At 40.2% G+C, this 26018-nt stretch overlaps 1 protein-coding gene across 4 annotated transcripts in view; it reads left to right on the forward strand.

Moving 5' to 3' along the window:
- Window positions 1-4317: 4317 nt before the first annotated feature.
- The window catches only part of SPPL2A (signal peptide peptidase like 2A), a 50537-nt gene continuing 28836 nt past the window's right edge, over window positions 4318-26018 (forward strand). For 2 of the 4 annotated variants that reach the window (XM_070580268.1, XM_070580276.1), the window contains exons 1-5: window positions 4318-8607; window positions 22785-22900; window positions 23228-23410; window positions 23893-23982; window positions 24463-24596. In XM_070580268.1, the coding sequence (XP_070436369.1) occupies window positions 8196-8607; window positions 22785-22900; window positions 23228-23410; window positions 23893-23982; window positions 24463-24596 (935 nt within the window). In that variant the 5' untranslated portion in view covers window positions 4318-8195. Of the gene's footprint in view, window positions 8608-22780; window positions 22901-23227; window positions 23411-23892; window positions 23983-24462; window positions 24597-26018 lie in introns of all 4 variants that reach the window. The other 2 variants (XM_070580287.1, XM_070580290.1) reach the window with 1 other exon arrangement.

The following is a 26018-nucleotide window of genomic DNA, read 5'->3' on the forward strand; positions in this document are numbered from 1 at the left end:
AACTGCTATGGAAAACACTGTGGAGGTTCCTCATAAAATTAAAAATAGGGGGCCGGCCAGGTGGTGCAGCAGTTAAGTGCACATGTTCTGCTTTGGCGACCCAGAGTTTGCCAGTTCGGATCCCGGGTGCGGACCTACACACTGCTTATCAAGCCAGGCCACGGCAGGCATCCCACATATAAAGTACAGGAAGATGGGCACAGATGTTAGCTCAGGGCTAATCTTCCTCAAAAAAAAAAAAAAAATTAACAATAGAACTACCATATGATCTAGTAATCCCACTTCTGGGTATTTATCCCAAAGAATTGAAATCAGGATCTTGAAGAGATATCTGCATTCCAACATTCATTGCATGACTACTTACAATAGCTAAGATGTAAAGGCAACCCAAATGTCCATCAATGGATGAATGAATAAAAAAATGTGCTATAGGGGCCAGCCGGTGGTGGACTGGTTAAGTTCATGTGCTCTGCTTGGGCATCAAGCCATGCTGTTGTGGTGTCCCACATACAAAATAGAGGAAGATTGGCACAGATGTTAGCTCAGTGACAATCTTCCTCGAGCAAAAAGAGGAAGAATGGTAACAGATGTTAGCTCAGGGCCAATCTTCCTCACCAAAAAAAAAGTGCTATATATATTTGATGGAATATTATTTAGCCTTAAAAAGGAATAAAATCCTGTCATTTGTGAAAACATGGATGAACATGGAGGACATTATGCTAAGTGAAATAAGTCAGACTCAGAAAGACAAATACTGCATGATCTCACTTAATACACGAATCCAAGTAATCAAACTCACAGAAGCAGAGAAGAGAATGGTGGTTGTCAGGGGCTGAGGGGAGGGGAAGATGGGGTAATGCTGGTCAAAGGGTACAAAATTTTACTTATGCAAGATGAATAAGTTCTTGAGATTTAATGTACAGCATGGTGACTACAGTTAACAATAGTGTATTAGATACTTGAAATTTGCTAAGATGGTAGATCTTAAATTGAGCCTTCTCACCACACACACAAAAAAGAAAATGGTAACTATGTGGAGGAGATGGATATATTAATTAGCTTGATTGTGGTGACCATTTCACAAGGCATATGAATCAAAGCATTAAGTTGTACACCTTAGACACAGACAATGCTTATTTGTCAATTATACCTCAATAGAGCTATTAAAAAAAAAAGTATGATAAGCCCACTGTCTCCTAGAAGTTGTGTTCAGAGATAGATACCAACACATGTACCCAACCCGAACAACACAACCAGTAAATGAAAACTGGCAGGACAATGTTTTCCACTTTTAGACAAGAGAAGAAGGAATGAGATCTGGCCCATAGTCTCCTTGACTGGGAATTCTACAAATTCTTTGAGTTCACTAGTAAGAAGAAATTGATTTATCTATACCAGTAGTTCCCAACTCTGGCTGCACAGTACAATCACCTAGGGAGCTTTTAAAATATACTGATGTCCAGCCCTACTCTAGACCAAATAAATCAGAATTTCTTGGTGATGAGGTTTGGGCATAAGATCTTTTTTGATATCCTTTATTATTTTTTTTACAGTTTTATTGAGGTATAACTGGCTACAATAAACTTTACACATTTAAATTGTACAATTTGGTGAGTATTGATTTAAGTGTACATTTGTGAAATCATCACCATAATCAAAATAGCAAATATGTCTATCATCTCGCAAAATTTCCTTATGCACTCAGGTATCCCATCCTTTCATCCACAACCTCTCCAGGGAACCACTAAGCTGCTTTTGGTGATAATAGGTAAGATTATATTTTCCAGAATTTTATATAAATGGCATTATACACTATATGTTCTTTTTTGTCTGGCTTTTTAACTCAGATTAATGATTTTGAGTTTCATCTTCATTGTTATGTGCACCAATGGTTCATTTATCTTTATTGCTGAATAGTGTTCTTTGTATGTATATATCATATGTTTGTTAATTCACTTGGTGGATATTTGGATTGTTTACTCTTTTGGACTGTTACAAATAGAGCAGCATTAGACAACCATATGCAAATTTTTACATGGACATATGCTTTCATCTCTTGGGTAAATGCCTAGGAATGAAAGGGCAGGATCATATATTAGGTGTATTTTAACTTCATCAGAAACTGTCAGTTTTACAAAGTATTGAATTATTTTACATTCCCACCAGCAACGCATGAGAGTTGTGGTTCCTCCACATTATTACCAACACTTGCTATAGTCAATCCTTTCATTTTAGCCTTTCTAGTAGGTATCTAATGTTTTTAATTTCCATTTCTCTAATGACTAATTGAACCTCTTTTCATGTGCTTATTTGCCATGTATCTATTCCCTTTGGGGAATTATCTGTTCAAATATTTTCTTGATTTTTCAATTGGGGTTTTTGTCTTCTTATTATTGAGTTATAAGAGTTCATAATATTCTGGAAACAAGTTCTTTGTTAGATATATGTTTTGCAAATGTTTTTGCCCAGTCCATGGCTAGCTCTTTCTTCTTCTAACAATATCTTTCAAAGAGCAGAGCTTTTCATTTGATGAAGTCCAATTTATCGATTTTTATTCCTTTAAAGTTTCTGTTTTTTGTGTTTTATTTAAGAAATCTTTGCCTAATGAAAGGTTACTAAGGTTTTCTCCTGAAAATTTTGTTCGGTTTTAGCACTTGCATTTTAGGTCTATGATCTATTTCAAGTAGGTTTAGAATATCATGAGGTAGGAATTGAGTTTCATTTTAGGAGGTACGGACACCCAATTGTTCCAGCTTCAGTTGTTTGTTGAAAAGATTTTTCTTTCCCCACTGAATTTTTTTGCAAAATTATTTTGGGAATTCTGGCTCCTTTATATTTCCATATAAATTTGTAATTGGCATCTCAGTTTACGTATATAAAAAGAAACCTGGCTGTTATTTTAATTGGAATTGCATTCTTTCTTTTTTTTTTTAAGATTTTATTTTTCCTTTTTCTCCCCAAAGCCCCCCAGTACATAGCTGTGTACTTCTAGTTGTGGGTCCTTCTAGTTGTGGCATGTGGGATGCCACCTCAGCATGGCTTGATGAGCAGTGCCATGTCTGCGCCCAGGATCCGAACCAGTGAAACCCTGGGCCACCGAAGCAGAGCACGCAAACTTAACCACTTGGTCACGGGACCGGCCCCCGGAATTGCATTACTTCTAAAGATCAATTTAGAAAGAACTGACGTTTTAACAATATTGACTTTTTCAATCCATGAACATAGTATGTCTCCCTATTTACTTAGGTCTCCCTTTAATCCTTTACACCAATGTTTGGTAGTTTTTGATGTTTCAGTCTTGCACATCTTTTGCTAAATTTATCCCAAAATATTTGATTTTTTTGATGTTAAGGTAAATGGTATTTTCTATTTCAATCTCCAATTGTTTGTTGCTGGTATAGAGAAATACAATAGATTTTTGTATATTGACCTTGTAGCTGATATGGTGAATTACACTGATTAATTTACAAATGTTGAGCCAATCTTAAATTTTCGGATGAATCCTAATTAGAAGTGATATATCATCATTTTTATATTTTTCAAGATTCAATTTGCTAAAATTGTGTTAAGGATTTTTGTATCTATGTGCATGAAGGATATTGGTCAGTCGTTTTCTTGCCACATCTGTCTGATTTTGGTATGAGGGTATGCTGGATGCAGAATATGAGTTGGGAAGTATTACCTTCTCTTCAAGTTTCTGAAAGAGTTTGTGTAGAATTGGAATTATTTCTTCCTTAAATGTTTGGTAAAATTCACTGTTAAAACCATGTAAGTCTGGGCCAGCCCTGTGGCTGAGTGGTTCAGTTTGCTCGCTCTGCTTTGGTGGCCCAGGGTTTTGCCAGTTTGGATCCTGGGCACAGACATGGCACCACTCATCGGGCCATGCTGAGGCAGCGTCCCACAACTAGAAGACGCACAACTAAAAATACACAACTATGTGCCGGGACTTTGGGAGAAAAAGAAAAAAAAAGCAACCATATAAGTCTGGAGTTTTCTTTGTGGAAAGGTTTTTTATGATAAACTCAATTTTTAAATAGATAATCTATCACTAATATCTATTTCTTTTTGAATAGTTTGTCTTTCAAGGAATTTCTCCATTTCACTTAAGTTGTCAAATTTATTGGCATAAAGTTGTTCATAATATTTTCTTGTTATCCTTTTGATGTCTTTAGGATCTTCAGTAATATCCCCTCTCTTATTCCTGATGTTTGTATTTTTCTCTTTTTCCTCTAATCAGTTTGGCTAGAGTTTTCCCAATTCTATCAATTTTCTCAAAAGTCCGTCTTGGGCTTCCCTGATTTTCTCTATTGCTTTTTTTCTTTTCTACTTTTTTGATTTCTGCTCAGATATTTTCATTTTCTTTCTTCTGCTCTCTTTGGATTTAATTTGCTCTTCTTTTCTAGTTTCTTAAGGTAGAAGCTTAGGTCATTAATTTTAAATGTTTATACCTTTCTATTATAAGTTCAACAAATTTCTTTTTAGGCACTTTTTTTTAAGCGTTAGCTGTATCCCGCAACTTTTGATAAGTCATGCTTGCATTTTCCCTCAATTCAAAATATTTTCTTACTTCTCTGTGATTTCTTCTTTGGTCCACGGGTTATTTAGAAATGTGTTTAGTTTCTAATTATTTGACGATCTTCAAGGTATCTTTCTGTTATTGATTTCTAATTTAATTCCATTGTGGTCAAAGAACATATTTTGTATGATTTGAAATCTTTAAATTTATTGAGACTTGTTTTATGGCCAAATGGTTTATTTTGGTAGACATCCCGTGTACCCTTGAAAATAATATGTATTAAGCAGTTGTTGGATGGAGTGTCCTATAAATGCCAGCTAGGTCAAGTTGGTTGATAGTGTTGATCAAGTCATCTGTATCATTACTGATTTTCTGCTTACCTGTTCCTTCAATTATTGAGAGAGAAGTGTTGAAATCTTTAGCTATAATTTTGGATTTGTCTATTTTTCCTTTCAGTTAGATTAATGTTGGAGCATAGGGTTTGTTTTTTATTTTACCTTTGCAGACAATTCTAATATGCAGCCAGAGTTAAGGAATGTTGCTGTAAACCAACAGTTCTCAAACTTCAGCATGCATCAGAATTGCTTAGGGCGCTTATTAAAACAGAGATTGCTGGGCCAGAGTCTCTGATTCAGGAGATCTGGAGGAATTTGCATTTCTCACAGTTTCAAGGTGATGTTGATACTGCTGGTCCAGAGGCCACACTTTAAGAATCACAGATTAAGCAAAAGTATCTTAACCTTGGTTGCATATTAGAATCACCTGAAGAACTTTAAAAATTATGATACATAGGCTACATCCAGACCAATTAAACTTAGGATCTGCATGGCGAAAGGGTGGGTACTGTGACCCACCCATCAGTATCCTTTAAAGTTCTCCTATGTGACAATAAGAAATAGTCAAGATTGAGAATCACTGCTCTATACTAAAGTAATTATCTGGATTGCCCAAGAAAGGCTTTGGGGCTTATTAACAACACCTCATCAGTGTCCCCCGAGTAAAAAACACTGCGCTGTTCCAGCAAACAACAGGTTGTATGAATCATCTAGTGCACTGGGGCAGGGGACTGGGTCCTAGCTGTCAACCCAGCAGTTGCCTCTTTTGCAAAATGGAGCCAATGTTTCCTACCCACTTCCTAGAAAGGTTCTGACAACCAATAACATTCTATCTTTTATCATCAGGAAAAAATTTCATTAACTATATATATTTAGAAATTAAAACTATCCTTAATCTAATGACACATTTTCTATAATTGGGTTTTTATGCATAGTGTTTTAGAGAAGAAAAATATTGACTAAAAATTATCCAGGACCCTTTATCCTACCTAATATTTGCAGGGCAATTCATGTGTAACAGAGGTATACTCCAAATAACCTTTAACAGCAGTTCCAGTAGCAAAGCTATCAAACAAGAATCTTTTAATCCTCCATTAAACCTCCCATTTTCCTTCACTTCATCCTGCACAGGGACTTTAACAAAGGAGAAACCATTTGGCAGAGGAATTATCACAAACAGTGCTGACACTCTGGACTCCAGCCATAGCAGACTACATCTCCCTCTCCTCCTCCTCCCTTTATTTACTGATTGATTTATTTTAATTTTCAAAGTAATTTTACCCCAATTACAAACCATGTAATTTTTACAATAATCATGCAAGGCAGGCAGAACAGGTATTACTGTCCACATTTTTCAGCTGAAAACTAAAGCAGGCAAAGAGAGATGGCAGAAGGGACTAGCCTATAACACAGGTTCTCTGGCTACAGGTACAAAATTTTCTCCAACTGAGGGCAAGGAAAAATGGGCATAATGTAGACAGGAAAACCAGAGATCTTCAGACAGCCTCAGGAGCCACTTTGGAGATTCACTAGGCAAAGGGCCACTCTGGGCAGAAGGGAATATTTAGAGATGAGGTCATCTAGGTCATTGGAACCATTTTATAAAAGGGGAAACTGGCCTGCCATGGGCAGCTGGAAACTGTGAAAAGAGTCTAGAGTTGACAGGCAGGAGACCTGAGTTCTGGCTTCATTGTGCCACTAAGCTTTCGACCAACTCATTTAGCCATCAACCTATAGACATTTACATTTGGATGCCCCACAAGCATTTCAAACTCATGTCCAAAAATATTTCCCCTTCCTTATCCATCCCCCCTTCATCTTCCGTGATGATCATCTTCAAAAAGTGGTCCAGGGCAGGATCCTGGAAATCATCTCTCTCCTTCATCTCCCGTGTCCCTCTCAGTTACCAAATTCTGCTCCAAGTCTTTCAGATTCATCTCCTCCTCCCCATTTCTTCAGTCACCGTCTCAGTTCAGGCCCTCACTATGCCCGGCCTGGTTAGGTTACTACAGTCGTCTAACAGATCTCCTGGCTTCCACTCTTGCCCTGTTTCAGTACATCTGCCACCCCAGCAGCCCCCACAGAGAGCTTTCTGAAACACAAATCGTCTGTCACTGCCCTACTTATTACTCATTTGCTCTCCATCACCAACTGGATGAAGCCTAAAGTCCCAGGCAGGATGTCCCAATCTGTTTGTGGTTTGGCCTCTGCCTTTTTCTCTCACTTCATCTTTCACTGCTTGTAACTTCAGCCAAGCCCAAGTTTTACAGTTCCTCCAATGTCACCTTTGGCTTTGACACTAATAGTTCACTCTTCCTGGAAGTCTCCCCCTTCCCCTGGCCATTGCCTGGTTAAAATTAACTCACCCTTCTAGACTCAGCTTGGGTTGGAATTCTTCCTGGCACCCCTTTGATACAGCCCTTTGACACTCCCATAGCATCTTGTGCAAACAAAAGAGTCACTATTTACCCCAAACTGTGTTTGCTCACACATTCGTGTCCCTCACTAAACTCAGCTGTAGAAGGGCAAGGACAGCATCCTATTCAGGGTTTGGTACTGAATAGCCATCCAACAAATATTTGAGGACCTACTTTATGCCAAATGTTGTAGGTCTAAGGGATATAGCAGTGAACAAAGCAAAGACACTCCTTGCTTTCAAGTGGGAGATGACATAGATAAATAAAGAAATGAACAGATAAATAACCAAGAGAATAGGAGAATGAAAAGTGCTATGCAGAGAATTAAAATAAATCTTGTGATATGAAAGTGACCTGGTGGCTGCTTTCGATTGGGTATGTCAGGGTGTTCCTTCTGGGGAAGTGACATTTAAGCTGATAAGTGAATGCCAACGAGCCAGGTATTCAGAGGGAAGAGGATTCCAGCAGGGAAGGCTACCAGTACAAAGGCCGGAAGAACCAAAGGTGGCCCGTGTGGCATAAAGCAAGCGTGGGAAAGCAGTGAAGACGGGGTCAGAGAAGGCAGGGGCTGTATTACGTAAACTTTGCAGGCCAGCGTAGAGTTTTGATTTTGTTCTAAGTGTGATGGGGAGTGACGTGATCTGATTTATATCTTTAAAAAGATCTCACTAGGACTGCCGTGTGGAGTATGGGCTTTTGGGAAGGGAAACAGATCAGACTGGAGGAGAGAGTCGTCGGTGGCCTGGATAGGGTGGTCGCAGCGATTTTGGAGAAAGTGGACGGATCTGGGATACAGGTGTAAGCGTGGCCGGGACCTCCCGGAGAGCAGATGAAGTCAGGCTCAGAGCACGCAGATTTTTGGCCCGGGCACCTGGGAACTTACTGGGAACAGAGCAGGCAGGCAGGAGGAGGAAGAGGGCCTTGAAAATGTCCCTTCGCCTCTCCCGACTCCGGGGAGAGCTCAGGTCAGGCAGCTGGACAGAGCCACGCCCAGCCCCGCAGCTGGGGGCCCGCCAGCGCCGGGACGCGGAGAGAGCGCGGCGGGCGGCGCGTGCGGACCTGGGGCTCCACGTGCGCGGCGCGGGGGTTTCCGCGGCCTCTGGGCGGGGCCGGAAGAGGAAGTTCGCGCTGCGGCGGCGGCCCCAGCAGCAGCGGCGGCCCCAGTCAACCCCGCCGGCCGCGCCTGTCCGGCGGGCCACGGAGACAGCGCCGCGGCGGGACCCGAGCCTGCCCCCGCCAAGTCGCGCCGCGCCGCCGGGCAGCCACCAGTCCGATGGGGCCGCAGCGGCCGCTGCCCCTCGGCGCGGCAGCCCTGCTCTGGGGCTTCCTGCTCCCGCTGGTAAGGGGGGCGGGCCTCCCTGGGGCGGGGCCGCGCAGGGGCTCCCTTCCCCTTCTGCTTCTCCTCCCCATCCCTCTGACTCCTGCCCGGCCTCCCCTCTGCCCGCGCCCTTGCTCTCGTCTCTCTCCCTTTCCTTCCCCTCCCCTTCCCATTACTCTCTTTCCGCCCAGCCTCCTCTGTTTCACTCTTTCCTCCAGGCTTCCTACTCTCCACCCCCATTCCCGTCCTTTGAAGTCCCCGCAGTCCCTACCCCCGAGAAAGCTCTTTTCGAAGCTCCTCCTGCTACCCTGACCTTGGTGCTTCTCTCTAGTGTTTCACTGTTCTGGGCATTTTAATTTGACCTCTGAGTTTGACCGTCTAGAGTTTGCTGCAGCTTCTTAACCTCTTTCCTTCTAGGGAAGAAAAGAAATTATACGTAGCCCCAGGGTGTGTAGAGACTCGAGGACTGCGCTTTAGTTTTTGCTGTAATACAGATCCCCCCCCCCCCCCCACGTAGTTCCTGCTTCGCCTTAGGGCTCCTTTGATTCTATTCTGGGCGGGGGCGGGGGGAGGTCGGTAATATTAGTAACTTAAAATGACTTTTAAAAGAATACAGCAAAATGTAATGCCTTTAGTGGTTTTCAGTTCTCTACCTGGTTTAAAGGGGAGGGGAGTCGGTTAAGTAAGTAACAAATATGTGTTCGCAAGTTTGTTTTTGTAATTACAGAAAAGTAATGATGTTTTAAAATTCGACATCGAGCAGCTGAGTTTCAGTGCGTGGTCAGGACGCCAGTGTTTAGTGTTTGTTTCTTGTAAATTTCACTTAGGGAGTTTCAGGTTGGAAATTTTTATGAGCTTTATTTATACAGAATTGATGTGGTGTGTGCCTGTCTAGTACTTTCCATTAGAATGTGTAACTTCTTTGAAAGAGTATATTTTGCATACTCTCCAGTTTAAAGGATTACTGTTTGTGAGTATATTCAATATGAAAGTGTCTTTAACATTTATTAAGAAACCAAAATCAAAGCCTGAAATGGTTAAGTGCCTTTGATGTATTCGTAACTTTGTTAGGCAAGGTTAGGAACATGAATGAGATAATGTATCTAAAAATTGCTTCAGTGGGGTGGTGTGCGGGGGATACAATATAAAGAGAATAACAAAATAGTGTTAATCTGAATCTTTGAGGTGGTGTTTACCATGTGATCAGATATGTCTGAAAGATAATTCAGATAGTATGTAAATACACATAATATAACCTAGATATAAAACTTGTCTGATGCTTTTGCAGTCATTTTTATTTGAACCTCTTAAGCTAATTGTAGGAATATGTCTTCTGTGTTACATACCCATTTATTCTTTCTCAACACAAATTCATAGTTCACATAATAGTAATCAGTTGCTCATAAACTCACACTGAAATTCTTAGCAAAAGGTCTGAACCCTCTCACTAGAAAAATGTAATCAGAATTTTCATATAACTTCAAGGGCTTCACAAATCTGAAGGTCATGCCTGTTCTAAATTGTAGCTAGCCTCTCTCCCACATTCTAGATTTTATTCCTTTTATATTACGTGTATGTATTTTGTTGTATGTCACCATGTTAATATTGGATTCTGTGTTCCTCAGTCCCAGGCTTGTTGTGTGGGCTCAGTAACATTCTTTTGCTCCACAGGTATTTAGTGTGTAACTGTTATATGCCAGGCACTGTGCTGGTGACTGTAGATAAACTGACAAGATCTTTTACCAGTTGTAAAACTCTTTCAGTGCCAACTAGTGTTAGTGATTTTCCATTTCTTGTCAATTTGTCAGTGGGTTTGTTTTCTTCTTGACCCTTCCTCTTTTAATTTCCTGGAATGATCTCTTTCTCATTCTTATTCTTTTCTCAGGAACACAAATTGGTATCCTTTTCCTCAGCAGGAGCTCACTGGATACCTGGTTCCTTTCCTCCAGGACTATCTGGAGGGTTTTTGTTTGTTTGTTTGTTTCCCTTTTTACCATTTTCTCCCTGAAGCCCTTTTTTATTTCTCTTCCCTAATCTTAGAGCTCTAGGTGGCCTCTCTGAATTCATTTTTTTGTTTGTTTGTTTGTTTATTTTATTTTATTTTTATTTTTTGGTAAGGAAGATTGGCCCTGAGCTAACATCTATGCCAATGTTCCTCTGTTTTGTATGTGGGGTGTTGCCACAGCGTGGCTTGATGAGCACTGTGTAGGTCCGTGCCTGGGATCTGAACCCGTGAACCTCAGGCCACCAAAGCAGAGCAAGCAAACATAACCACTACGCCACCAGGCTGGTCGCTTGGAGTTCCTTTGAATTAATGATGCCAGCTGAATCATTTCATTTCTCCTTTCTGGGCTCTTGAAGCTGGCACAGCTGTTCCCTTAGTCATGTAAGAACAAGGCAACATCCTCATCTAGAAGCAGCACATAATCTACAGAAACCACTACCACATCCTCATAGTAGAGGTGGAGGATTTCGAATTAGAAAAGCCCTTCAACATCACGTGACCTACCCTCCTCATCTTGTCCTGTTTACATCAGAGTGACCTCACCATGCATACTGAACTCAAGCTACAGCATGTCTGGTTGTTTTAATGATTTCTAAACGCATTAAACATTTAAGTCTGGAAATTAAAAAATTCTCTCCTGGCCTTGCCTATTCCATTTCTCACTCATCCTTCCCCAGTCCAACCCCCACCCTTACTCCCAACTGTTAGACCTTTGTTTCACCGTGTTATTGGGACCCAGTCAGAGTTCTGTTTCAAAGAGAAATGAGTGAAGTTCAGCCTAGATCTGTTTTCTAAAATTGCTTCAGAGTTCTCTGGAAAATCCTGAGTCTGTCTCACAATGTTTTTCTAAAAGTTCTGCTCATTTTTCATGGCTTCAAAGAATTTGAAGTGTTGTATAGCCACATCTTGAACTTATTACAATGAAGTAATAATCAGGATCCCCAGTAGAAAAATCTCTTGCTGAAATCTGCCTGCCTTTGGTGTACTACAGCAACTCAAAGAATCTTCTCTAGTTTCTTCTGCCCTCTCTCAGCCTCCTGGGTGTGTTCTGCTGCCCAGGCTATCAGAGACGTGCTAAGCTGCTGTGCTGCGGACTGAATTTGTCTCCTTCAAATTCGTATGTTGGAGGCCTAACCCCCAATGTGATGGTATTTGGAGATGGGCCCTTTGGGAGGTAATTAGGTTTAGATGAGGTCAGAGGGTAGGTCCCTTGTGATGGGATTGGCGCCCTTATAAGAGAAGACACCAGAGAGCTTGCGCTCTCTCCTTCTCCCCTCCAACTACCATGTGAAGACACAGTGAAAAGCTGGCTTTCTACAAGCCGGAAGGAAAGCTCTCACCGGAAACCAGTCATGCTAGCACCTTTATCTCAGAATTCTAGTCTCTAGAACTGTGAGAAAATGCATTTCTGTCTAAGGTACTCACTCTATGGTGTTTTGTTATGGCGGCCAAGCTCATTAAGACAGATTCTGGTGCTAGGAGTAGGGTGCTACTGTAACAAATACCGAAACTTGTGGAAGCAGCTTTGTAACTGGCTAATGGGTAGAGGCTAGAAGAGGTTTGAGGTGCGTGCTGCCAATATGGATGTGAAGGGCAATTCTGGTGAGGTCTCACACAGAAATGAAGAATATGTTATTGGAAACTGGAAGAGAGGCAGTCTTTGTTATAAAATAGCAGAGAACTTGGCTGAACTGTGTTCTGGTGTTTTGTGGAAGGAAGAATTGTGAGCAATGAAATTAGATATTTAGCTGAGAAGATTTCTAAGCCAAGTGTTGATGGAGCAGCTTGATTTCTCTTGCTTATAGTAAAAGACAAAAGGAGAGAGAGGAATTGAAGAAGGAATTGTTAAGCAAAAAAGGAGCCAGAATTTGATGATTTGGAAAATTCTCAGCCTATTCATGCAAAAAATGAGAAAGCTAGTTCTGAAAAAAAACAGTAAGGGTGTGGCTGAACAACCATTTGATAAACGGCTTTGGGATTATATGAGCAGAAACGCTGCCCGGTTGACCTGGAGGGGACAGAGATGGGGTGAAGTGAAGAAGGCTGTTGGAGTTCTTGGGTTTGACAAGATGGGGTGGTGGAGCTATTTGGCTCCGAACATGCATTATTCTTCAAGAATAGGGAGAAATGACTCCAGAGGCCATTCGGAGATCGCGCAGGGCCACTGCCTCTGCTTCAGCAAGCTTTATGGCCTCTGCTGGGAGCCTTGGGGGTGGAATTTCACAGAGCCAAAGGGGTGGGGCCACCCCACAGAGCCATGGGGGTGACGCTGCCACCCCAATGGGCCTGGAAGGTGGAACACAGAGCTGGAAAGGATTATTCTAGAGCCTTAAGATCTAGTGGAATTTGTCTTGCTAGGTTTTGGACTTCCTTGAGTCATGTCACACCTTTCTTCCTTCTGATTTCTTCCTTCTGGTATGGGAATGTCTATCCTGTCCCGCCTTTATATTTTGGAAGCACGTAACTTGTCTGATTTCACAAGTTCACAGCTGGAGAGAAATTTCGCCTCAGGATGAATGGTATCTTGAGTCTCACCCAGATCTGATCCAGGCGAGACTTTGGACTTGAGGCTTTAGAGTTGATGCTGGAATGAGTTAAGATTTTGGGGGCTGTTGGGATGGAATGAATGTATTTTGCATGTGAGAAGGGGGGAATTCAAGAAAGTCGCATGAATTTGGGGGGCCAGGGGCAGAATGCTTTGGACTGAATTGTGTGCCCTCCAGATTCTTACGTTGAAGCCCTATCGCCCAATGAGATGATGTTTGGAGGTGGGACCCTTGGAGATGATTAGGTTTAGATGAGGTCATCAGAGTGAGCCCTTATGATGGCATTGTTGCCCTGCTCTCTGTCTCTCCCTGCCATGTGAGGACACAGTAAAAAGGCAACCATCTACAAGCTGGCAAGAGAGCCCTTACTGGAAGTCAACCGTCCTGGCACCTTGATCTGGGACTTCTGGGCTCCGGGCTCTAAGGAAATAAATTTGTGTTGTCTAAGCCACCCAGTATATGGTATTTTATTGTGTCGGCCAGAGCTTAGACATGGTTTTGTCACACCTCTCCTTTAACTTTCAGATTCTTCACAATTTTTCTTTTACCTTTTCTCCTCTGAGCTGTCCCTGTGGACTCTACATCCCATCGTCGGCTTTCTGAGTCACTGCTGGCTGTGTTTTCTCCCTCCTAAAAGGCAACACCTACACATACATCTCCTTTGAAACTCAAAATAATGCTGAGAGGTTTCAGGAGGATTATGACTTGTCCTAGATCATCTAGAAAGTCATGAAAAAGAGGACCAGAACTCAGGGTTTTCAGACATTTCTAGATATTTTTCCACTAAGTTGTGCAGTAAGGATTTTTTTGTGAATCAAAGATGGATCACAAGACTGATCAGATAAATTTGTGAATTTATTTATTCATAAGAAAAGATTTAAAGATAGAAGTCATGTTTATTATATGTTTGATAAATTTTTTGGTAAAAATACCTGATTGGGTCTGTTTATAAAAATCTAGACCATAAAGTTTCCAGGTGTGGGCCCTTACCCCAAGATACTAAAATTTTTAAAAAATTTGATTGCCTTGAGGCCAGCCCAAGTGATTAAAGTTCTGCACGCTCTGCTTTAGTGGCTCAGGTTCGCGGGTTCAGATCCCGCATGTGGACCCACTCCACTCATCAGCCATGCTGTGGAGGCATCCCACATACAAAGTGGAGGAAGACTGGCACGGATGTTAGCTCAGGGGTAATCATCCTCAAGCAAAGAAAAAGAGGAGGATTGGCAACAGGTGTTAGCTCAGGGTGAATCTTCCTCACACGCACAAAAAAATTGATTGCCTTTAGGCCAGAATTTGCCAAGCTTTACCATGCCCTGTGGCCTTAAATCAACTCTGATTTGTGCATTTATATTACCTGCCTGGCCTTGTAGGCATTTGAGTTTGAGAATTCTAGTGTAAATCATAAATTCTATAACAGTTGAGATATTAAGTCATAAGGTTACTTAGGGAAAACTAGGAAGAAGGCTGGATCTAGGTAACAAGTAGAATATAAGCCCCGTGAAGGAGAAACCCTACTTGACTCATTCTCTGCTGTCTTCCCCCTTGCATCTCATAGACTGCAGAGTATTAAATGAATGAATGAATGAATGATTACCTTGTCTCCTTCCTACACTCTTCTACCTCTTAGCCTGTACATTACATGTCCCCAGGTTCTCCGAGTGCAGGAAATGATCCTGGCTCTACTTTTCCCATGGCCCACAAACTCCTCTGATTCCCCTTAAATCCCTGTTTGATGCGCTAGCTCGCGCTGAGCCACTAATAACGTAATTAAGATTACACTTAATCTGTGGGTCTGGGTCTAGTCACTTTCAGTGCATCATTTCCATAAACCTTGAATACTGGAAGTAAGAGTAGAAACAACGTAGGTTGTCTTGATTATATAACTTATTGGGGAGGTAAGAAGTGTAGGAAATATATAATAGCCAATGATCCAAAAGTTGTTTAGGCCTGACTTTAGAACATGCGTCATTCAGACACTCAACCCCAACTCTGCCTTTCCTATAGAGGCCCCTGTCAACTCTCTTACTGTATTGCTGCTGGCTTAAAACTCACATCTGTGTAGAGAAAGATGCTTGTAAAGAAAGGGGTACCTCCTACATTGCTATGATGAAGGGAGTTGGGTAGGTGACTGGTGCTCCTCAGCATAACCATTCAGTGATTACATTGCAATTTTATATCTTCTGGTTTAGGAATATGGACTTTTAAGAATTGCTAGTTCTCATTATAAATAAATTCTGTTTATTAGCAAAATTTGCCCCAAAACCCAGCCCTCATATTTGGTGTCTAAAAAATAGAGGAATTGTTTAATTTGTAGATTTTTTGAAGAATGATTGCAAGGGGGTTAATTGGGGAGAGTTACAGTCACATTCACACATTGCCTCTTAAAACTGAAGGATTGAGTGTATCAGGGATTAATAGACAGGCAGTGGAGAGAGGTGGGGAAGGTAGGTCCCAGTGATGCATATACTAAAGAGTTTTGAAGGAACTTATGGGTGACATGGGGGAACTGCTAGCCAAAACATGAACGTTGGCTGCACCAGCAGACTGCAGGTACATTGTGACTCTCACCTCTGGAGAAAATTCCTTGGAGGACCCCAGTAATGTCTAGAAGACTGGTGAGTTGCACTGCTATTCATGATGAAGTCTGTAACTACGTACTCTGCGGACCAACATCAGAGCATCATCTGGGAGCTTGTTAGAAATGCATAATCATGGGTCCCACCTAACAGTTGCTGGATCGGAATCTGCATTTTAACAAGAACCTTAAAGTTCAAGAAGCAGTGATTCATAGTAAAGGGTAAGAAATTGCTGCACAGATTACTGAGATAAATTTTTAGCTAGAGAATTTTAATTCTTTTTTTTTTTTTTTAAAGATTGGCCCTGAGCTAATCTGTTGCCAGTCTTTTTTTCTTTTTCCTTCTTCTTCTCTCCAAAGCCCTCCAGTACATAGTTGTGTATTCTAGTTGTAGGTCCTTCTAGTTCAGCTGTGTGGACGCCGTCTCAGCATGGCCTGGTGAGCAGTGCTAGGTCCACACCCAGGATCCAAACCGGTGAAACCCTGGGCCGCGGAATTGGAGTGCGTGAATTTAACCACTCAGCCACAGGGCTGGCCCCGAGAATTGTTATTTTCAAAGGAATATGTGAAGGCTTAAATAGATCCAATGCTGGAAGATACCTTTTGAAGGAGAAAGAAGGGTAGAAGACAGATAAAACCGGTGAACCAATGTCCAGGACGAATCCTCGAACTCTCCTATTAGCTTAGACAGGAGTAGAACAGGCCTGCTCCCAGTAGGTTAATATTGGGCTGGTGAGTCAGCGTCAGGAGGCTGTTGGAACAGAGGCCAGGAATTCAAATGCCGGTGGTTGGAACTAGCAAGAGACTGGAGTGTAAAGCATGATTTAGGCCTAAGAGACAGGGACGTGGAGCTCAGTGCAAGACTGACTCAGTGTAAGTATGCTAATGAAATAAGGCTCCTTAGACATGTCTCTCTATTTAAGGTCTGACTGGTCTGGGAAAATAGAGAGATAGTACACCAACAAGGATGTGAGTGTAGTATACACCATTACATTGTTCTCTTTTAGACTTTTGGTGATCATTTGATGTTTGTCATGCCAAAAGCTATTTGGAAGGAAAATGATCAAAGGAATAGACAACTATAATATTAAGATAGACTTAAACATCAGTATTCTTTTATTTGGAAAAAAAAGATTATGATTGAAGTCAAGTGATCTGGATAAAGTAAATTAGGAATTGTTCACAAACAACAGGCATCCCCTGAAGTGTTAGTGAGGTAAATTTGAGTCAGAAAAAACAGAAGTACTACTCCACACTCTGAACTAGTACCCTTGCTTTTCTTGTGTGTGAGGATCAAGTAAGATGTGGACTATAAAGGCACAGGGGTGAGATTGGTGATTTGATGACCCTGGAGAATACCTGATTCTTGAGGAACTTCTGTGGAGAAGGATGATTTGGGGCAAGCTGTAAGGAGCAGTTCTCAAAGGGAGAGGAGTTCCATGAAGCTCTGGAGTCTTAGAATTGGGGCTATTTGGAAGAGTATAAGGAAAGGACTTAGAATTTGGGATATTTAGGATGTGGGAGGAACTAATCGGGTATTAGAGGAATTTGAGTGGTAGTAGGAGACCCATGCTGATACTGTGGAAGAGAGGGAGTTGACAGCTAATGCACAGATAGATGGACCGATATTAAAACAGGAGGTGATGCTTGGGCACTGAGAGGTGCTGGGGGAGTCTAGCCACGTGAAAGAACTTGAAGTGATAGCAGAGTGAGAGCTGGTCTGCGTTTGGGAGAGCTCAATTCTAATCCTGGCCCCTGGGACCATTTTGATCATTTTGGACCTATTTGAGCTGTAAAACGAAGGGACTAGATTGTGTGATCTCTAAATCCCTTCGGGCTCTTGGGACTAAGCTTTTTACCGAGAGAATATTTTCATTACCGATTGAAAATCAAAACAGGTATTTTTTAAGGGTTGAGTAAAGTCATAGAAGACCAGACTGCAGTTGATTACACAGGAAAATGCAGGTGTTTTGGAGCATGTCTCTAATTTGGAAGATGTAAAAAGAAGGCATCCTGTCCTTCCACCATAGGGTCTTTGTCAGAAGATCTAATACTGGCAAGGGTGGACCACAGGTCTCACCTACTTTGGTACTTGTCTTGTTTGAAGGAACACTGAGATTCAAGCCTTCTCTATGCTTTCAAGTTTTTTGACCCACAGTGATGGGGTTTCCACTAGTCTGTTCTCTCCTAGCCTTGCTACTCAAGATGTGGTCCATAGCCCAGCAGCATCAGCGTCACCTGGGGGTTTGTTGGAAATGCAGAATCTCACACTCCACCCAGACCTACTGAATCAAGATCTGCCTTTTCCTCTGATCACTGAGTGATTTGTATGCACATTGCATCTTGAGGAGCACTGCTGCTATAGCCATGGTTCTCAAACTTTGACAAGCATCAGAATCTCCAGGAGGGCTTGTTAAAAATAAACTGCCCAGGGTTTCCAATTCAGTCTCCAACAGGGCCCAAGAATTTGCATTTCTAATGCCCCAAGAACTACTAAAGCTTTTACTAGAGACTAGCTTTAATCACATTCTGTTTGTGATTATCTATTTCAGGTGTGTTTTTAATCTTCCCAGTAAGACTATACTTTCTTGTTTAGTGTTTCTTTGGTGAGGGGGGGCAGCTTTATTGAGATATAATTCACATGCTATACAATTCGCTCATTTAGAATGTACAATTCAGTGGCTTTTAGTAATATAGACAGATACGTGCAACCATTACCACAATTTTAAAACGTTTATATCACCTCAAAAAAACCAAATAAATGGAGCAGAGAGGATTTTTAGAGCAGTGAAACTATTCTCTATTCCGTATGATACTATAATGGTGGATACACGTTGTTATACATTTGCCAAAACCTATAGAATGTACAAGACGAAGAGTGAACCCTAAATGTAAACTGGGCTTTGGGTGGTAATGATGTGTCAGTGTAGCTTCATTGATTGTAGCAAATGTGCTCTTCTAGAGCAGATGTTGATAATGGGGGAGGCTGTGTATGTGTGTGTTAAGGGGGTATGTAGGAACTCTGTACCTCCTGCTCAGTTTTGATGTGACTCTACAGCTGATCTAAAAAATAATATATATTAAAAAAAAAAAGGAGGAGCCGGCCCTGTGACCAAGTGGTTAAGTTCGCACACTCTGCTTCGGCGGCCCAGGGTTTTGCTGGTTCGGATCCTGGGCACAGACGTGGCACCTCTCATCAGGCCACGTTGAGGCGGCGTCCCACATGCCACAACTAGAGGGACCCACAACTAAAATATACAACTGTGTACTGGGGGGATTCGGGGAGAAAGCAGGAAAAAAAAAAACAGAGGAAGCTCTGTACTCTGTAGCTATCACCCCCTATCCCTACATCCCACCAAACTCTAAGCACCCACTAATCATCTTGTATTCTGCATGGTACAAGTACTTGGCAAGGTGCTAGATGTATAATTAATAATAATAGTTATGGGCCAGCCCCAATGGCCTAGTGGTTAAAGTTTGGTGCTCTCCACTTCAGTGGCCCAGGTTCAGTTCCCAGGTTTGGAACCACACCACTTGTCTGTCAGTGGCCGTGCTGTGGCAGCAGCTCACATAAAAAGCTCAGGGCAATTCTTCCCCAGCAATAATGATAATAATAGTTACCATTTATTAAGAGCTCAATATGTACAAACAATTGCATCATCTAACTCAATCTTCATGACAACTCCGTGAGATCTGGACACTTAATTGTCATCTCAAAGCTGAGGATGTTGAAGCTTAAGACAGGTTAAATGATTTGTAACATAGCTAGTAAGTGGTAAAACTGCTGTTCTATCCCAGGTCTCTAATTCCAAAGCTCATGATACCTATTGTTAATAAACTGACTTTTTGAAGCTACACAATCTCTCTGAGAAATTTTACTGAGATGTTTTTAAATGTGGTGGAAGTGCTGAAGCTGTTTAGGTATGTTAGCTTGCTCATGAGCTGTGCTGCATGTCCCACGTTCAATACTAAGTGTTCTACAATTAGGTGTGGTTATACTTTTACTCAAGTTTGTGTTTTGCCTTAGTAATTCCCATATCAATGAGTTTTTACTTTTGTCAATGATGAATTTTCTACAATTGTGGGAAAGATTATAATCCCTTTATAGAAATAAATCTGACTCATATTTGGACATCTTTGTACTTCCTTGGAAATTTAAGCTTATTTTTAATCTCTTAGTTTTTGTAATTATAAAAGTATACAGAATATTATACAGTTGTGTACAAGAAGGTAGTGTGTATGTATCAATATGGAAAATCTAATATGTAAAAAATGTAAATTTTAGAAAAGCTACAGAGCAGTATATATAGTATGATCCCATATGTGTAAAACAGTACGTGTATTTGAATATATATATATATATATAAATATTCATAGATAGTGTCTGGAAAGATAGAAAAGAAACCCCTAAGAGTGTGACTGAGAGCCAGGAAGAGAGGAGAGGACTCTATACCTTCTGTTTTGTTTGAATGTTTTTTCCTTTTTCAGGTTTCTCTCTCCAGTCTTTTCACACCATCACTTTTGCCTTTGTTTTCCTCTCACACCTTCTTTTTTTTTAGTAGCTGGTGTCTCTCTCCACATGCTTCTTCAGGCTCGAATAAATGCACAGATACACATAAGGAGCTTTGGGGGGAGGGGTCATTATTTTTATAAAATTAGCATTAAACTGTAAATATCTCTCGGGAACTTGCTTTTCTCACTATGGACATCTGTTTCTATGGGTAGATCTAGTTCTTTCTTTTTAACAGCTGTGAACTGTGCATACCATAATGTTATGGGCTCCTTATTGGTGGAAGTTGGGTTTTTTGGGTTTTGGGGTTTTTTTTTGCTATAACAAATCATATTTCAGAGAACATCTTTATACATTTATCTTTGTGCATTTATGAAATGCATCTGTAGGCTATGAATCAGTAGATTCTGTGTATTAAAATTTTTGGTTGATACTGCCAGTTGTCTCTTACAGAGGTTATCCCACTTGAGCAGCAGTGTGCTCAGTCAGAACCCAAATCCTGATCTAAATAACATTCCTCTCCAAAAGGAGCTTAGTAGAATGGCTGGTTCCAGATCTGTGGCACATAAAGGATAGTCAGCCTAGGACGTCTTGTGCCAAAAAAACAAGAAAGTCCTCAAAGGCTAATGGAGTCAGCTGGAAGAGGGTCTGCTGGCCAAATTTGGGACAATTTGAACATCAAACAAATAATTGTCATTAAACTACTCTGAATTTTAAAAAGTCAGTGAGTCTCCAGTGATACTAAATCAATGGTGGTAGAGGGAGAGAGTAAAGCTCTTTTCTGAAGAAGAATACTAGTTAATAAAAGTAGCAAGAATGGCAGTATTAAAAAACATTTACCATTTTGCAACTCCCAATGTAATGTATAAAATTAGATTCAGGCATGGATCATCATAGAGGCTGAAACAGTAGGTGAGAGGTTTTTGTTCACATGGTGCTACAGATTACTTACTTGCCAATCACAAAGGAAAAATATATATATAACGTTACACTGGAGAAATCCTGCAGCTACTACGTTAACCAAATAATTGAACTCAACATCTCTGATGGTGGGACATCCTGACATCATGTGCCATTTTGTTGGATGCAATAAGAAATAGCCAATTCACTTACAAAGTATTCTTTTCAAAAATGTTTGCCCTAAACCTAATCAACCCTCATGATTATCTGCAGGATTACCTTCTGTAGTTAGGATTGTAGATGATTCTACTCTATGTCCTTAGGTAGGTTATGTTAGTAAGTTCTCTGAGGCTCAGTGCCCTCATTTGTAAAGCAGTGATATTGAATCAGATAAATGTCTGAAAATAACCTAAGTATACTTTGTTTATAAACTAAAAATAGTTGGGTGTGTAGTAAGAATTTAACATATTCGTTCACCTCTGCTGTGAGAATCCATTCATGGACACCAAGTATATAGCTGAATGAAAACTACATTTCTTTTCCCACAAATAATTTGCTTATCTAATTATTCTGTGTAATTTGATGGCATGTTTTATGAATTCCCTATACTTGCTTAGATCCGTAAGCTAATGAAGGCCCAGGTGTGCCAGAGAGCCTTCTAAACCCAAATGTTCAGGGGAAGTTTTATGTAGGAGGGCATTCTATATTCTTTAGAAATTTTGGTTGACTCCCATGAAATTACCAGTTTTGTAGATCAAAAATAGTCAAATATCAGCAATTTCATGTGGCTCGACCTAATGCATGTTCCAGTGATAGAGGCTTAGAACATCGTCTTTATTTGCCAAGCGATCTTTTTTCTCCCTTGTGTTTTAGAGGAAGATTTGCTCAGAGGAGGAGAGAGGAAGGATCTGCATTGCCCCAGATGGGAAGGGAATTGTGATGTGGAGTGGTATTCTGATTGTCTCAGGATGTTTCATTTCATACTCTCCACTCCCACCCCCATGTACAGTTGTCATTCTTTTCAATCACTTCTTACCTCTTGTCTCTCTTTTCTTTCCAGGTAGTGGGAAATGAGGCAAAAGGAAAGAACATTTTCCTAGCTCTTTTTCCTCGCTTTAAATTCTGGATTGGTCTTTTTTGAGTAGGCACTTGCAGAATCTTGAAAACTTGAGAGTTCCAGTTTCTCTGGTTTTCTTCCCAAGATAGCACTTGGAAATAATAATGTACCTTTTTGTTTTATCCTAATTACTCATAGAATATGGCAGGTAAGACAGGTTGAGAGATTTCAAGTGCATTTTCTTTTATAGACCATAAACAGTGAAGCAATAACTCCCAAGAGATTGGGAAGGAAAGTTTCAGGCTGTGAAGGGAGTAGTGAAGTTATCACATCATAGCAAGAATCCTCCCTGGAATGTGGCCCTTAGAACAAGAGCCACAGTGGTATCTCCAGAGGAAAGTGTCTTATCTTCCTTAAAGAATGTGTCCTGGGCAAATGTGGATAGTGCAGTATTTCTTCAAACAAGAAGACGTAAATTCATTAGAAGACCTTCCCTCTTCAGGAAATGTGGTCAAACCTGTATATAAATAACTTTATTAAAATTCTGAGTTGTTGACAAGCCAAACTATTTCCAATGTGAAAATTATTGTTCATGTCCTAGACAGCTGCTCAGGAAGCAATCCTGCATGCATCTGGAAGTGGCACGCCTCCATCCTCTAAGGACTACTGCATGCTCTATAACCCTCGTTGGACAGCTCTTCCAAGTACCCTGGAAAATGCAGTAAGTAAATCCCAGTTACTATTTTTCTGTAAGCATAAAAACAGTGAAAGGTGAGAATGAGTGATTGTTATGTTTTAGTGTGTAAACTAGTTGTATTATGTGATGGTTAATAAATAATAATAATTTTATTGCTTTTGCTGAAGTATTTTTCTCCCAGTGGAAAAAACAATCCAGGGAATTTTAAAATATTTACCTCAAAGCCTAATAGTCATAAAAAATGTCTAATTTAAAAAACCCTTGTATTAAACCAGTATTGATACTTCACCACTGAATGGATTTAGGGTGAAATATGATATTTATCATGTTAAAGACATTTCTTCTTTTCAGACTTCCGTTAGTTTGATGAATCTGACTACCACACCACTGTGCAACCTTTCTGATATTCCTCCTGATGGAATAAAGAACAAAGCAGTTGTGGTACAATGGGGAACCTGCCATTTTCTTGAAAAAGCCAGAATTGCACAGACAGGAGGTGCTGAAGCGTTGTTGGTTGCCAATAAGAGCATCCTAGTAAGTTATAAAGCTATCATAGCTTCTTTTGAGCTCGTGATATCAAATGACACAGGAATTGAACTGTCTTGTTTGTGTGTAGCTTAAGGGCTGAGTTTTGAATAATCTGATGGTAGAATTCTTTTAAAATAAACATTCTGGTTATGAGAGGTATTTAATTGGGAAATTTTGTAGTTTCTTTTCTGTTCCTAAAGTAGACGAGACTTTATTAGGAACAAATGTATACATGTATGTGTGTGTGTTATACATACATTAATGATACACCTCTGTATCGTGTATTTTATATATATATATGTCTCAGTTTAAGTTTATGCTAAAAGGATTCCAGTTGGAGAACTCTTACTATAATATTAAGAAAGAACACATGAAACTTTGTTTTGTAACTAAAAAAAGAGATGATATTTATATTTAATGGAATGATCTGTTTTATTCTGTAAACATACTAGCAGTTCATAAGTTTTCGTAATGTTTTTTTCTTTTAGTTTCCCCCCTCAGGGAACAAATCTGAATTTCTTGATGTGAAAATACTGATTGCATTTATAAACTACAGAGACTTTAAAGATATGAAGCAGGTAAATTACTAATTACATGTTAGACAAGGTTTATAAATAGTACAGCTCTTTAGTTTGAACCACTGATACTTAATTTACATTATCCCTGCTCCATTTGCTGACAGGAAGTATAAAGGCCTATCTAGTCTGTACTGGGGAAGGATTCACCTCCCCCGTAGCACAGGGTGCTTCAGAGCGCTGACTTTATACTGGGTATTTATTCGTTTTGATCTCTTCAGAAATCTAGGTCGTATCATTTCTCTTAACTTTAACTCCCTGAACAAAATGTGCTTGCGTGGAACACTGCCCTTTCCAGATTTCATAAACCAAAGCATAGCCTTGTAATTTTGACACGAGACTACATCATGTCAGAAATATTTCTTGTATTCCTGACTATCTGATGTATAGTGTCTGTTCCAGAGTGAGATTGGAATATTGCTGCCATACAGGGTAGTAGAAAAAAACGAATTCTGGTGTTTTAACTGTTGCTTTGCCTTTCAGTCTCTTGGAGATGACATCACTGTGAAAATGTATTCTCCATCATGGCCTAACTTTGACTATACTATGGTGGTCATTTTTGTAATTGCTGTGTTCACTGTGGCATTAGGGGGATACTGGAGTGGACTAATTGAATTGTAAGTTTAATTAAACTGAAGTGTTTTATGATAACTGTTTAAAACTTATTGTTTGATAATCATAGTAGTAATATAACCACTTTTAAAATTCTACCTGACCTCAGAATATAGTACCACTAAGATCAGATTGCAGGTTTGTCCTCATATAGGTCATTACTTTTCATGGAGAAAAGAGTGTCATAAATTCCACTAACTCTTCTGCTGGCAGGGAAGCACTGAGATCCCATCAAAGACTCTTTTAAATTAAAATGTTTAATTCTCTCTCCCAGAAGAGGGGAAGATACTTCTTAGTATCCGAAAGTGCCTAAATATCTAGATGGTAAGAAAATAAGCAAGAGTAGGGGAGGTTTCTCGGCTCCTCCTGAGTTAAGTCATTACGGTGTGCCCTCATCATTCTGTTTAATGCGTTAGGAATTCTAAGGATATTAAGCATGTCCATATCTTAACTTAAATATAGAAATTCCAAATGTACGTGAAATGTGGATTTCCCTGTTGAACAACAACCTAAACCCAGTCTTCTTAGAGTTAGGTACCTTTGGCTCTAGATTAAAGCAGGCAATATAGTATAAAAGGATTATTTCATAATTATAACTCTAAATTTAAAATGTGCTCAGAGCATATTATTTCATGCATAAAGGACAATATATTCACCTTGTGAATTGATCAATAGGCTCCATTGAAAAAGATTTATTTGCAACTAAATGAAGCTAAGCTTCTTTGTAATTTCTTAAAATACCAAAATGTAATTCACTTATATCAAGAGAGAAATCTTAGAGTTTAGTAAGTGTAGGTTTCCAGAGTATTGAGCTTTAAATATTTTATGTATTTGGAAAACACATTTCAACATAGTCACATATTCTCATATGAGTAAGCATTGTTTTTTCTTCATTAGCTTTATAAAGCATAGTTATGTAAGATCGCCAAGATTATTTTCAGATTATTTGGTGAAACTTTATAAGTAATTTCCCAAAAGCTACTGTGTCATTGAAGATGTTTTCCCATTTAATATAGATTCTCACTCCATTAAATTATTTCTTCCCTTGAGTAGTGCTTCTCAAACTGCAATGTGCATACAAACTGTTCTGAGATCATTAAAATGAGAATTCAGGTTTAGTAGGCTTGGGATGGGGGTTGAGATTCCACATTTTTAACAAGCTCCCAAGTGATTTTGCTGGCCCATGGACCACACTTTGAGTTAGCACGGCAAGCTTCATATACATGTCAGGGTAGGCTCCCGCTCAACAAAGTTGGAGGTGGGAGAGGAGTACCTATAAGCTTTTTTATTCGTAAAACATCATGGTGGGCAAAAACAAAGAATTTATTGCCTTCACTAGCTAGGTTGGGAGAGGAGATTGTCCTTTACCTGCAGGTTTATGGATTTTGAAATTGAGGTGGCTGCTTCTAAGATAAAGATAGTAAGAA

Source organism: Equus przewalskii, chromosome 1 (genome assembly GCF_037783145.1).
Source record: "Equus przewalskii isolate Varuska chromosome 1, EquPr2, whole genome shotgun sequence".
NCBI lineage: Eukaryota > Metazoa > Chordata > Mammalia > Perissodactyla > Equidae > Equus > Equus przewalskii.